The sequence below is a fragment of the Morone saxatilis genome, unplaced genomic scaffold (assembly GCF_004916995.1).
Source record: "Morone saxatilis isolate NCDOM2014 unplaced genomic scaffold, NCSU_SB_2.0 Contig8, whole genome shotgun sequence".
Taxonomy (NCBI): Eukaryota; Metazoa; Chordata; class Actinopteri; family Moronidae; genus Morone; species Morone saxatilis.
Window position 1 is genome coordinate 8,751,052 of NW_023340257.1, and position 13,382 is coordinate 8,764,433.

Here is a 13,382-nt window from a genome sequence, read left to right on the forward strand (position 1 = left end):
AGAGAGAGAGAGAGAGAGCTTAAAGGTGGACGGACAAGTTTCTGGAAGTTGGCGAGGTCGAACCGAAGGTAAAAAAAAAAAAAACAACTCAGACACTGATGAAACATGTAGGACTTTTAGCGGGGTTGTTTGAGCTGTTACTGCCGTGTTGGATCTAACACTAGTTGCTCTGTCGATGTCGATGTTGTATAAAACGCACAACCCGGAACGAACAGTTTAATCGATAACGCAGGCGCTTAAACGCACGGATGGAAACCTACGGCGCGACATAGATTGACAGTTTGTGTATGTGGACAGGGTACAGCTACATTGCGCATTGATGAACAGCAGGGCACCGAGCTAACTGTGTATCCCCCTGCACAAACTAGAGTATGTCAGAATGTAGGCTGTAATTTCCTGCATCGTTGTGAGCTCTGATGCACTTGCTCTGTCTCAAGTTCCTGCTGCCTGCCTGAGACATGCTGCTGTGTGTGCATCACTGATCTTTACTCTGTTCAGAGTAAACTATCTATTTATGACTGTACAGAGGTCTACATGATGATGTGTGTGTGTGTGGTCCTGGGTCATCCAAGGGTCCCCAGTGCCTTTTAATTCAGACTGTCCTAAAGATGAAGAAACTTCTGGGTTCTCCTGTCTGCACGTCTTACCTCCTGAAACCATCTAGATCAGACCACAGCTTGCATCTGATGTGTATTTTCAATTTTCTTGTTTCATGTTGTTTCACGTTTCCTTTATTTGCATTTTATTTATTTGTTCTTATAAGTTCTATATATGAATCCTCGTAACGCGTTTCCTCCCATTTCACTCTTGAAGCTTCACTTACAAACAACACAGTACTAAACAGGAATGCATGTTCTTCCTGTGTGAACATACATAGTAGGTCGTAACTAACATGTTGCCAGCCTGTCAAACTACAGCTTACAAGTCTCAACCTTGACACTGGTCGCAGCAGTCACTTGGTTGTGCCGTGCTCAGTAAAAAGGTTTGTGGAAGTGCACACAATTTAATGTTTTTGCTCCTAATATGAGCACAGACTGCCATATTTGTTCCTGACCTGTGTACGTCGCCACTATGTTTGTATTTACCTTTAAAGTGTGAAGTTTACGTCGAAGCAGACAGAGTTAGTTTTGTTAAGGAGTCACAGGCCAAAAGGACGCGGGTTGTCAAAACGGGCTCTGTTTCAGAAGCTGTTACTATTATAACTCATGTGAAATGATTGTTAAATACTACTATAACTACCTCTACCGTTCAAGTCACAGACGTCTTATGTGTGGTGGTGACTGTTACAGACTCCGATCCTTGGTTGGTAGGTTTTATAATGAGACTGCTGCCCAGCTGTTTGAGAGGACGTGTCTGTGGTGTTCTGCACATGCAGCACGACATATGTTGAGAAAAACTCTTCAGAGAGGCTCAAGCTGAATCTGCAGTATATCCCCATGTGTCACAGCGGGATCTTGTTCAGTTCTGTGTGTGTCTGTTTGTGTCTTTGCAGGTGCCATTTTATTTAAATATTTATTTATTTATGCATGATAACCTGAATTTAAACTGGATCGACCAATATGGGTTTTATTGGGCCGATATAGATACTAGTTATTAGTAATGAAGGAAACTGATAACCGGTTGGAACCGTGTGCAGAAAAAAAAAATCTGTCAAATGTTGTTGTGCAGTGTTTCCATTTTATGCTACTTTGTACTTCTTACTCCACTACATGTATGGCTTTAGTTACTTTTATTTTGCAGATTCATATTATTAAAACTAATGTAAATCAACTAATAAATTATGATGAATGAAGAGTTAAAATAATCATTATAAAATCCATTATTATTCAAAAATGGGCCATTCTGCACTATTGATACTAGTGTGAAAAGTGTATTTATTTTTATGTCAGTACTTTTGTAGTATTTTTACACTGAGAACCTTTAAATGTTATCTTAAAAAAATATATTACTCGGGCGCCCGGTTAGCTCACCTGGTAGAGCTGGCGACCATGTACGGAGTCCTTACTGCAGCGGCATAGAGTTCGAGTCCGTCCTGCAGCCCTTTGCTGCGTGTCATCCCCTCTCTCTACCCCGCTTTCCTGTCTATCTTCAGCTGTCACTATCAATTAAAGACAATAAATGTATATATATATATATTACTCTACTATTACTCAGAGAGAGGTGGCTGCGTCCTCACCAGTGTAGCGCATTTTTAAATGAATTTCTTTTATAAACAATAATATACCAACATAACCATTACAAGACCAATAATTGAAAAAATACTAACATCAGATCCTTTAATTGGTCTATTCTCAGTATAAACCATGGATCCATTAAGGAAAGACTGAGTATAGCATTGGAGGCACGGGTCCATTCATTCATAAGCTGCTCAGTACCACATGAAGTTTCATTTCCATGTATAAAATTACTTGGATTTTTGCATATTTTCCAACTTTGTGGGGCCCATAGAACAAGCGCATTAGAGACTTCTGCCGGCCGTGTGCAGCCAAGCCGCTAATTTCTGGTTTAGACTTCGGCTAACTTAAATGGGGATAAAATGATTAAACCGTGCAGCTCTTCTAGGCTTTCCAAATTTTTCAATTTAACAAAGATCCACTTTTTTACAGTATACAGTTGCTTCTTTCATAATGTAAGCTTATGGGAAAAAGTCATTTTTGGTCAGTGTGCGTCACATGATAAACGCTATTGCTGTCATTACACGGTTCGGCCACTATTTCAAATTGGCTTCAAAGTCTGCCGCCCTTCCTGGGGGCTTGGTATGAACATGTGACATTCAAAGTTAAAAGAAAATATTAAAGGGACAGGTCAACACTTTGCTGTCACTTTCAGAAAATACACTTCCACTGCAATTTTTACCAAACTCAATTTCTTTTCGATGTCCAGCTCACAGCCTTAAGATTTGTTTATCGTAGCTTAGCACAAAAAATGTAAACCTTTCAACTACCAACTAATTTATAGTACACAATAGCACAGTTAAAACACTGTTTACAGTTACGGTAGGTGTTAGAGCTATTTTTTTTAACCAACACAGTGGAATTGCACCTTTGCACATCTTTGCAAACGCATGAATGTGTTACTGTTGTGGAGATTTTGTTACTGAGGAAAGGCCTGAAGCCCACTCGCAGCAAAACATCATGCCAACATGAGAGTATTCGGTTTGTGGCTGTTGCTGCGGCCATCTCTCTCTTTCACTCTGAATAAGAGTGATTTTGAATGCATCTCACAGTCTCCTATTTTCCGACAGCCCCTCTTCTCTCAGCTGTTTGTGGCTGTCAGGCCTGGGAAAATGCCTCTTAACCCCACAGGAAATGACAGTTGGTGAACAGACAGTGCTGTTGCTTGCAGTTGTCTCTACCTCAGTGGTTCCATAAGTAAAGTCGTTTTATATATATATAAAACATATATATGTTCAAGGATGAGATTCTTCAGGGTGATTTTAGGGATTTTGTGTTTGTTTATTTTGGACATACAATCCCATTGTTAGCACTCGCTGAATATTGTTGCATTGACTATTGTCCTGTCTTTTCAGGCTTCATTTTGGTGACCCTGATAAAATTATCTAGGCCTGCACAGGGCTATGTATTTTTCAGGGCTGCAAATAAATGGTTCAGACTGCTTAAATATGTGGTTTCATTGGGCATGTACAAGCTGAGGAGAGGTGGGTTTTTCCCCATATGAACTGGATATGGTGTTAATAGTAAGAACTATTTAAATGACTGTGCTGTGGTTATGAGAGTTTTGTTTTTGTGTCAGTACATCACTTCTAGAGAATATGTAGGTTTTGTGGGCAGTTTGTTTTCCTTCCGAACCATTGTGTGTATGATTTCCTGGGTATTGATTTTTTTTTAAGATGATGTTGACTGTGACTGAGAAAGAGGCCACTGTACTTCCCTAAATTTTCATTACGCCACATTATAGCAAAGAGGCTCTTAACAGGCTTTCAGCGATCAGTTGGAATACCTGACAAGGAGCAAGTAGATACATTAATTCCTTCATAAAAAAGCAGTTAATTAGTGGGTTGTCTGAAGTTTGAGCTGTGAAGATGAGTTGTGAGCAGGGATCTGGAAATTGGCACAGTTTCACATCCTCAGATGGGAGGAGATTTTTGTATCTGGTGGAGCTCCAAAAGTGACAGCACCTGCTGATTTTTGTTTCATATTCAGTTCCAGTGGACAATGTTGGCTGTATGCTACCTTAAAGTCTGAAAAGGAGGTAATTAGGAGCATCTTCTAAACCACAAGAAGAACCTGCCAATTAATTTTAGGTTTGACGTGTTCAGACCCCCCAGATATCATCACAATTTTTAGCAGCTCTTGTACAAGATTAGTGCAGCGTCTGTGCCAGATGGAACCCTACAGCCTCATAAACACATCACTCATATTAGCAACACCAAATGTGAGCGGCAGTATAGCATGACAGATTGAACTAAATATCTTGTCACCACTTCATTAACCACCATCACTTAATGGCTTCTAATTACTGTCTTAAAACTGAAATCTAATAGAACCAATTAGACCTAATTCTGACTAATCTTGCTGCCACATAGGTTAAAACCCCATCCAGAACCGTGATCTGGCTGCGTGTTTGGTGCTTTGCATGCAGAATCCAGACTTTATGCACTCTGGAACTGAAACCAGTTTGATTCAGTTTCACAGTAAATCAGTGACTTACTTTTTGGTTTAGAGTATTTATGGATATATGTCTTTATGGATATCGTGTTTTCCAAGTTATTTCTAACTATATTATTCCCTATTACTTATTTAAACAAAGTACAGGCTATTTTAGGGGTTCGTTTTTATTATAGGTGTGACGCAGGTTCAGCCAAAATGGGTCTTCACTATAGCCCCCCATACCTAATAGCACATACAGTGTTATACTTCACTAAAGAGCTGTGCCCGTTCTCATAACAAGGCTATTTTTAGAAGGCAGGGTGTAAATAAGAGATGAAAGCTCTGGTTTTGATCAGTACTGCAAGTCTCTATAGGCACGGACCAAAGAGAAGGAGGAGGCAGCCCTTTTTATGATGACAACTGCATGACATAGGATTGCCTGCCAGCTCTGATTAAGAAGGATGCACTTTGGGAACATCATCGTACCTAATACTATTGAAGTATGTTAAAGCTTGTACAGGAAGTCTAATGAAAACCCCTCAGGTTTTTTTTTTTTTTTTTAGGAAGCCTTGGGGGATAGTCTTTTAATATGCCTTGCTGCTTTGTTGCTGTTTATGTAACTTTTATGTAAGTAATAAATGATGAGTGTGACTAATTTACAACGACACCGTTTTACAGTCAACTGGCTGGTAAACGGCGCAGCAGTGTAGTTGGGCTCCACTAAGATAGAAAGTAGTCTGTTTTGAATGCAGTCATTTGCAGTACAGTATGTTCCTTCAGTCTTTACCGCGAGTCGGCGTACAATCCGATGCAAGTGTGACTCTGGTTAGATTTACACAGTAGATTATCACAGGAAAGGGGAAAGGTAAGATGGAGTACAGCCTGTTACGTGAGCAGGGTTTATAATCTCATCATAGCTTCACAGTGCGTGTAATATTTTCCCATCACCCTTCTAGCTCCACAATAATAACTCACTAGAACCCTGTTGTGTTGCATGATGCACTCCGACATGAATGAGTAAACTGATAAGTTTAGGTATGGGGAGCGGGATATTAGTATGGACTCCACATCGTGGGACATCAATAGCATCATGCCTGTGAGAAAGTCATTACGCAGAGGCAGAGTATAAATATTTTATGTGAAAATATTATTTCATCTTATTTGTCTTCCTTCTTTTGTTCGTTCCCTTTGAAAATAGTGTGTTTGTTAGATAAGGCCGTATTACTTCATACACATGAAATTTCAAGTAAGATTAATACCATTATTTGTGACTAACATAGTTAATGTAATTGTTAACACCAAAGACACGTTTCAAAACTGCTCTTGTTGGTATAAAAAGTTGAATCTTGAATGCATAATGAGGGTGTACTTCTGGACTCTTTGGCACTTCCTGTCCGTCTGTTCTTGGTCATAGATTTCCTGACTGTTGCAGGGATGCCAATGCTAAACCTCCGATTCGGCCAACCAGCAGCTCTATGTCCATTACTTCCTCCATCTCTCCACATAATGGTTTACCTGCCAGGGAGAATACAATAAATGACTGAAGATGCACTCTCGTTTCATTTTAAATAAATGGTTTTCACATGTGTTTTGGCTTCATACCTTTACTATGAAACTATGGTAGCATGTGTGCAGTTAGGCTGCACTATTAATCGTAATATGGTCGAGTGAGAGGAGAGTCACAAATGTGTGTCAAAACGGCATTATAATCTGCGTGCTATACTACTATACCATGGCTCTCAGGGGAGCTCAATGCTTTTTGGGGAATAATGGTGATTTGGCACGCAGACTGAACTTTTGAGTTAATGTGATTGAAGTTCTATGATATTGTGCCACCATGTTTGGATGGTGATGGCAGGAATGGTGATGAAACGCCCTCATTCATGAATCATACATCAATAATTGTCTAAATCTATGCAGGATCCATGATGATGAAGATTTAAAAAAAATATATATAAAAAAAAAAAGAAATGCATAGCAATAATAGCATGTCAATATTTTAGACCCCCCAAAATTTCACAAATCATGTTTTCAGGGAGCTTTAAATTGCGATGCAACATGATCATTTCCAGCATTAATCATATTGTATTTACAGTGTTAAAATAATCAAAAAATATAATTTTACCATATCATGCAGCCTTAGTGCATAGGTACATTTTTACAGCATCCAGACCTTTATTATGGTCCATACAGGTAGATTCAGGATTGGTAAAGATTGTTACAGCAACCTCTCCATTGTTATAGCTCTTTTCATACTTTATCCAGAGATTTCCCCGTCCTCAGATGCTCTATGTTTTGTGCCTTTGTAAAGAATTCATTTGACTAATCAGAGCACTTTATGCAGCATGTATTTTCATGAGTGTTAGTTTAATCACCATTAGCGTGCCTCTGTAATCTGCCCACGCTCTTTGACATTGTGTTGACAGGGACACAGTGCTAAGAATAGAGAAGCAGGGAACAATAGAGCTAAACTTTGATGGTCAGTAATGGCGCGTGAAAGGCAAGCAATCACATGGTTGTTCTTTGCTGTGCGGCCATCATGGTGATGGAAAACTGTGCTCGCTGTCTCAGCTGTAACAGCAAAGCCTCTCCGTGGTAGGTCCATCTGTTTACTCCACTAACGTATGCATGGCAAAGTGCACAAGGCACAGAGACACAAGATGGCTAGACCATTAGGGTCCTTCCTGCTGTGCACTCTATTTTTTAATATTGTTGTATTGTACAGTGTACTTACACTGCACAGGTGTATCAACACACTTTCCAGCTAGAGAGCAGTGTTTCACAGTGTTCCTCATTTCTAATATATGCCTCTGAAACGCATACAAATCATGGCAGTGGCTTAAAACAGCACTCGTTAACTACATTCTCAGCCATGCTCAACCATGACATCAGCTGTTCACCTGAGTTGAGCCCGGAGATGCCATAGGACGACCCGAGGCTACTAGAACGTGTGAAACTGTAACGAGAAACGTTGTCTCGCCATGATTAATGCACGATGTTCTCCCACTTCCACACTCAGCCTCCAGGACAGAGTGTGTGTTGTGTGAGAGTGTGTGTGTGAGTCGTTGTATATTTGCTTAGGTCTACATTGTGCATGTTTTATTGGAACATGAACAGTGCTATGATGGGTACGTGCATAAATTATATTTTGTCTGTCAGTAGTTGCTTCTTTTTTGTTTACAACTTCCATCTTAACGTGAATTTGAGAACTCCTATCATGATAAATATCAAACAATGAGTGCATGATGATTTAATAATGCAAGTGGAACAAATTAATAGTTCATTATCGTCTATGGCTTATCTATTCTATCTTAATCATTTAAAGAGCCTGACCAATATGGGTTGATTTTATATTAGTGTTTGAAAACAAGAAGGGGAATTTTTAATAGCAAAGTGCACGGTATTCCTACCTTGCAGCATTGACCTTTAAACAGTCAAATAGCATTAAGTCAAATATTTGAGAATGACTTTGTGGCGAATCCAAAGGGTCCCCATCAATATTTGTTTGGCTGTCTCTAAAACACTGATAGCAATGTTTGAATTCACAGTTTTGTCTTTAATAGCTCAAAATGAGCTGTGGAAAAAGAAATAATCTGCCCCTCATTGGTATTGTATAATTCTAATCATCTGACCAGTACACAATTATTACTGGGTCTTGGATAAATATAGGTCTATCTCTAAATGACCTTTTATTTATTTTTACTGAGTTACTGAAAAATGTATCTACTCACAAGCTTTAGAAGTAGGCAAGCACTGTCAGTCATGCTGCTTTCAATACCATAGCACTGAGCCTGCAGTGCTCCATGTCTCCACTGATATTTTGATGGCTGCAGATCAGTGATCTGTGTTGGCGCTCATTGACCTCAGTGCAACCTTTGACGCAGTGTGTCACAGTTTTAATGGTTAACATCCTGCTTTTAAAATAGAAAAATATAAATAGATATTTTTTGTGTATATTCGAAACTTTAAGTGACTCAACTCTCATTCTTAGTCATATTCTGCATTTCTGTTCACAGTCAAAGACACATCATGTGTTGACATAACCATACGTTTTAGTTGTCGATTAAAGGTTAAATGTTGTATTACATCATATGACTGACAAAAATAAATGGCTCTTAATGTTATTACTTCTGCGCACAGACGGTGATGAAAGTTATCTTTGTCTTATTATATTTCAGCAGTTCTTAAAATCTATTTTTAAAGTTTCAGGGTGCAAGATAGGAATTTTATAATCACTTAAGCTGCTTGGCTGCACCTTTTAAAAACCCCTCTGCCAGAAAGCTTGGAGTAAATTTTGTCTTGGCCTCACATTATCTTCTGTATTGCTGTTGTCAAATCCCAGTTCTCTAAAGTTTGCTTAATCAGCTCTGAGATCAGGCTTTTTACTTGTCCCATTTAAGAAAAGGCTTTTTCATGCCTTTTTCTTCCTCTAGGCTAGATTACTGCATGGTTATTTTCTTCTCTGAGTCAGAGCAGCAACAAAGCTTAGATTTACAGTAGAGAACACATTTGTTCAGATTCCCAAGCAATTATACCTTTACGTCTCTTCCACATTTCTCATCTAACTCACCACACAGTCTAGCTATATTTGATTCACTTAATTGTGGAATTAATTAATTAAAATTATTATTAGGAGTAAATAAATGGTATTGCTAGGCTGTTAATATTTCTGTGCAAACAATCTATGCTCTCTTTTCTACCTCAGGAGGAACATAACAGCCCCCCCCCCAGTTATTTGTTTCTTACCTTATAGATGCCCAGCTGAGAAAGCCATATGTGCAGAGCAATTATTCCAGTGATGCTAATGTCCTAGGCTATGAGAAGAACGCAGATGGTTGTGTTCACTACTGACTTTGTGTCTGCATTATTTTGATCCAGATCACCCACGGGGGCCCCCGCTCAACTCTGACTGTTTGTTTTGTGATGGTTTCTACCATACCCTGTTTTTATTTGACAGTTGTACCTGACAGGTGTGGTCTTCAGCAAAACTCAAGGGTTTATCATTGGACAGGCTGTCTATCAAAGTCAAATATTTGGTGAGAGGGTTCTTTTGTTTTCAGATTTGTAAGTAGATGTCCCCACTGTGGTGTGCACTTGTCATTTTTGTGGTTGCCCTTTGCAGTAAGCCACACGTCTATTGTGTACAGAGGCAGTGATCTACAGAGGCTGTGTGTTATCTCTCTTGTTTGAGGAAATTGACAGAACATTTAAAGGTATGTGATACACTTAACGTTTTTAGGGAAGAGAGGCATTAGGGATTGATAAATTTGGGCTGGTGCATGGTGGTGGATAGGCACTGTATGTTTAGTAGGTCAGAATTTGGCCGTGTGTGAGTGTGTTTGTGCATCTCATCAGAAGTGCTGCCTGTTTCCTGTGATTGATCATGGTATCTGCCTGTGTGTGTTCGTGTTCACTATGCCTGCTTTTTTTTATTATTATCTTAACTTGGTCATCATCACCCTCGGTCTTGCCTGTACCTTGCAGTCCTATCACCTCCCTCTAACCTGTAGGCATTAACTACGTGGAGACAGCGACACACTGACTGGCACAAGACGGACCTCACTCTCCGGTAGGGGCACAACCAGGGTCTTCCTCTGCTGCAGCAACTTCAAAATGAGCACAAAGTGACAACAAACAACCTCCCAGCCTTTTCACAACATCAGCATCAATATTCAAGGGCTGACAGTTGGTGCCTTCCTCTTTAGCATTAGCAACAGCAGCTAAGGTAACCGCTTTGGCAGCTCTGGCAGTAGCCTAGCCAAAGTGTAAGCGAGTGTGTGTGTGTGTAACCTGGCCTGCCAGTCCCTGGGGAGGACCAGCAAAGGAGTTGTGTTACACTCCCTGACAGGCCTTATACATGTTTCATCTGCTGCTCTCAGAACAGAAGCCCCCTTTGTTATCTAATCCAGCCCTCTCTTCCCCAGCCTGAGAGACTGAGTTTACTGCCACAAGACTGCTCTTCACAGTCTGTCAGCCAGCCACTGAACTGATGCATATCAACCAACAGCTGAGGAGCAGCAGAAGGACTTAAGATATCTGCTATCAGGACTTACTAGCCAGTCTTTCAGTCCATTGCCTGGCACATGGAGAGGGTTTTACAGAAAAAAAAAAACAGAGGCCACCAAAGATTGTACAAGGAATCTAAATTGTGCCTCATCTCTTCAGCACTAAACCTCACCTTTTCTTCAGCTAATAGCTCGTCAAGCTGCAGAACTACAGAATTTGCAATTCTTTTAACCAGGGATCTAAAACAAAAGTGCTTTACGGGGTTGTTTTTGCATTTTAGAAAGATAGTCAGGACCATGAGCGACACTCTTAGACCCCCTTCGCTCCAGGTGAGCGTCCCAAACGACGTCCCTGCATACTCCGACGGAGGGAGCAACATCGTGTCAGATGGCTCCATGCGATCCAGCTCCTCAACCCCGACGCTCCGCCGCAAGCGCTTCAAGATGCGCCGCATGAGGAACGTGCCCAGCGAGAAGGAGATCGATAGGGGGCGGCTAGCTGTCGGTCACCTCACGACCAGATCGCGCTCTGGCTCCAAGGAGTACCTTCAGCTGCCCTCCATTGAGATCACGCCATCCAGTGACGAAGACGCCCCATCTTCCTGGTCGAGATGCTCCACTCCCAGCGCCTCTCCACGACGCAAGCGTTTCCTGTTGCGGAAGTGGCTGAAGGTCCGAGAGAAGAAAGAGCAAGGCAGTGAGAGCAGGTTGGTATGGGCCCACCCTACTCACCTCTCCCCATTCCCCTCTTCTCCCCACATCTTCCCCTAATACCTCCATGCTGCTTCAGGACTCCTGCTACCTGCACTAATGGTTGTACCACTAACTCAAAGAGAGTCCCGTATTTTTGGAGATTTAATATTTAGTTGTTGCTCTTTAGCTTGAGGTTTCTTTTCACCTTCAGGGGTTGATGCTTGTGCATCAGCAAGACCTAGAGGCAGTTGCAGTGATGGATTTGTAGAGTTTCTTGTGTTAAATCTGAAATACAGCATACATTTTCTTTATATATTAAATGTAGCACCATTGGCCCCAGAGAAACAAAAATTCATCCTGTCTGTGTACTTGTATGTGGATGAGTTGACGAAAAAGTTCTCTTATGAGTCTTATCGCTTTGTCAAACTGTTGTCGTTTTCCTGTACTAATTGAACAAAAATCTGCATCCCCCGCATTTTATTCCAGTCTAGTGATGTAGCATGTTTGTTTTTTGTTTTTTTGATGACTCATGAGGCTGTTTTGTAGTCAAAATTGGGTGACTTGGTTTACTTCAGAGTAGTAGGGAAACAACATCCTTGAAGAAAGCTCTAAATGAATTTAAATCAAACGACAGACAAAAGCTGATTGAAGTGAAAAGTTCATAAACGAGCTGCTAAACTGACAATTAATGGAAAATATTGTTACACTTGTTAACAGCAGTGGACAGAATCAAGTCAAATTTTGAGCAACACAATACAATATTGTGTGTTTAAACGAAGGGCTCATTAGATACTGCACGGCCATTTGAAGCTTAAAAGGTTGGCTTGACAGCAGTACTAGTGAAAAGTTTGAGGGGTTTACAAAATCAATAGGTTTCTTCCTTCTGGATGCATGTGATGGTGGCCGTAGACAAAGGTCAAAGGGCCAATAAAGCAAAGCCCCTTCCTCATTGAAGCGTGGTAAATGAGCATATGCAGATTGGATGGGTAGTAGTTAATAAAAAAGCTAGACAAAAAGTGTTTGGAAGGATTATCCAGTGTTTTCAGTTGATTACATAAAAGTACATTAAAATCAAGAAGAGGCATAACGTGAGAAGGAACAAAAGATTTCAATCAAGCTCTACAAAATCTTGCAAACTTACTTGATCAGTTTCATTTATGTTTCAATGAATTTACTTATGTGGAGGACTCTTCGTAGTATTACAAACATACAACTTTTTTTTTCTTTTTTTTATTAATGTATTCATGATTGTTGTCGTTTGATTGTTATTTTACCTGACAGTTTGGCGTTGTCCCTGATACCTTAAGATGAGCTGAGCTTAGAACCATTACTGAGTTGCATTTAAGGACAGCAATTTTTTCCCATTCGTAGCATTTTTATAGTACACCAATTTAAGTTAAACCTTCTGCTTGCTTTATTGTATTCTTCTAATGAGTCATGGGAAAATTGATCGGACGTGACCCACTTTCACCATTTCTGGGAAACAATGTCATGTTTTTCACAGTCTATGACAGTTCTTTGAGGTGAAAAATTGAATATCTGGTAGTTATTTCTCTTCTGTCTTTGCTATATCCTAAGAGTTACTTGTAACAGATGGCAGACAGGAACAGGTTCCTTACTCACTCCATCAATGTGTTATCTTTGTGGAAGACACCATCTCTCCAGAGGCACGAGTGCATAACCCCAACAACACCCCTGAGTGTGAAATGCTGTCATTATCCAGCACGTCATGAGTACAGCCCTGCTCCCCCTCAGGGTGTACCGTGGACTGTTCTAGGAAGCGCTCCTCATCTTAATACCATACCGTAGCATTAGGACGACTTGGCTCCGCCTCAATCTCCTGCTGTTACTAGCTGCATGTAGTATATAAGAAATTCTACAGGCTTCAAGCAGCGTGGGAGTGACATAAATAATCCAGGTCTTCATGTTTATCAGCATTTAATTATTGATGAAGCAGAAAAAGCAGGTTTTGTTATTTAAAGTTGTATCCCATGTCCTTGCACATATGTATTTTTTATCAATATCAGCATTGTTGTGTTATATTTATTTATTTATTTATATATATACACACACA

The 13,382-nt window shown here is 40.2% G+C and overlaps 1 protein-coding gene across 4 annotated transcripts in view; it reads left to right on the forward strand.

Moving 5' to 3' along the window:
• The window catches only part of gramd1bb (GRAM domain containing 1Bb), an 83,018-nt gene continuing 69,636 nt past the window's right edge, over nucleotides 1-13,382 (forward strand). Inside the window, exon 1 of one of the 4 annotated variants that reach the window (XM_035679468.1) lies at nucleotides 1-68. Coding sequence is in view for 2 of the 4 variants with exons in the window: in XM_035679466.1 (XP_035535359.1) it covers nucleotides 10,694-11,322 (629 nt within the window). In the remaining 2 variants the exon portion in view is untranslated. Of the gene's footprint in view, nucleotides 69-10,169; nucleotides 11,323-13,382 lie in introns of those variants that run through there. The other 3 variants (XM_035679470.1, XM_035679466.1, XM_035679467.1) reach the window with 3 other exon arrangements.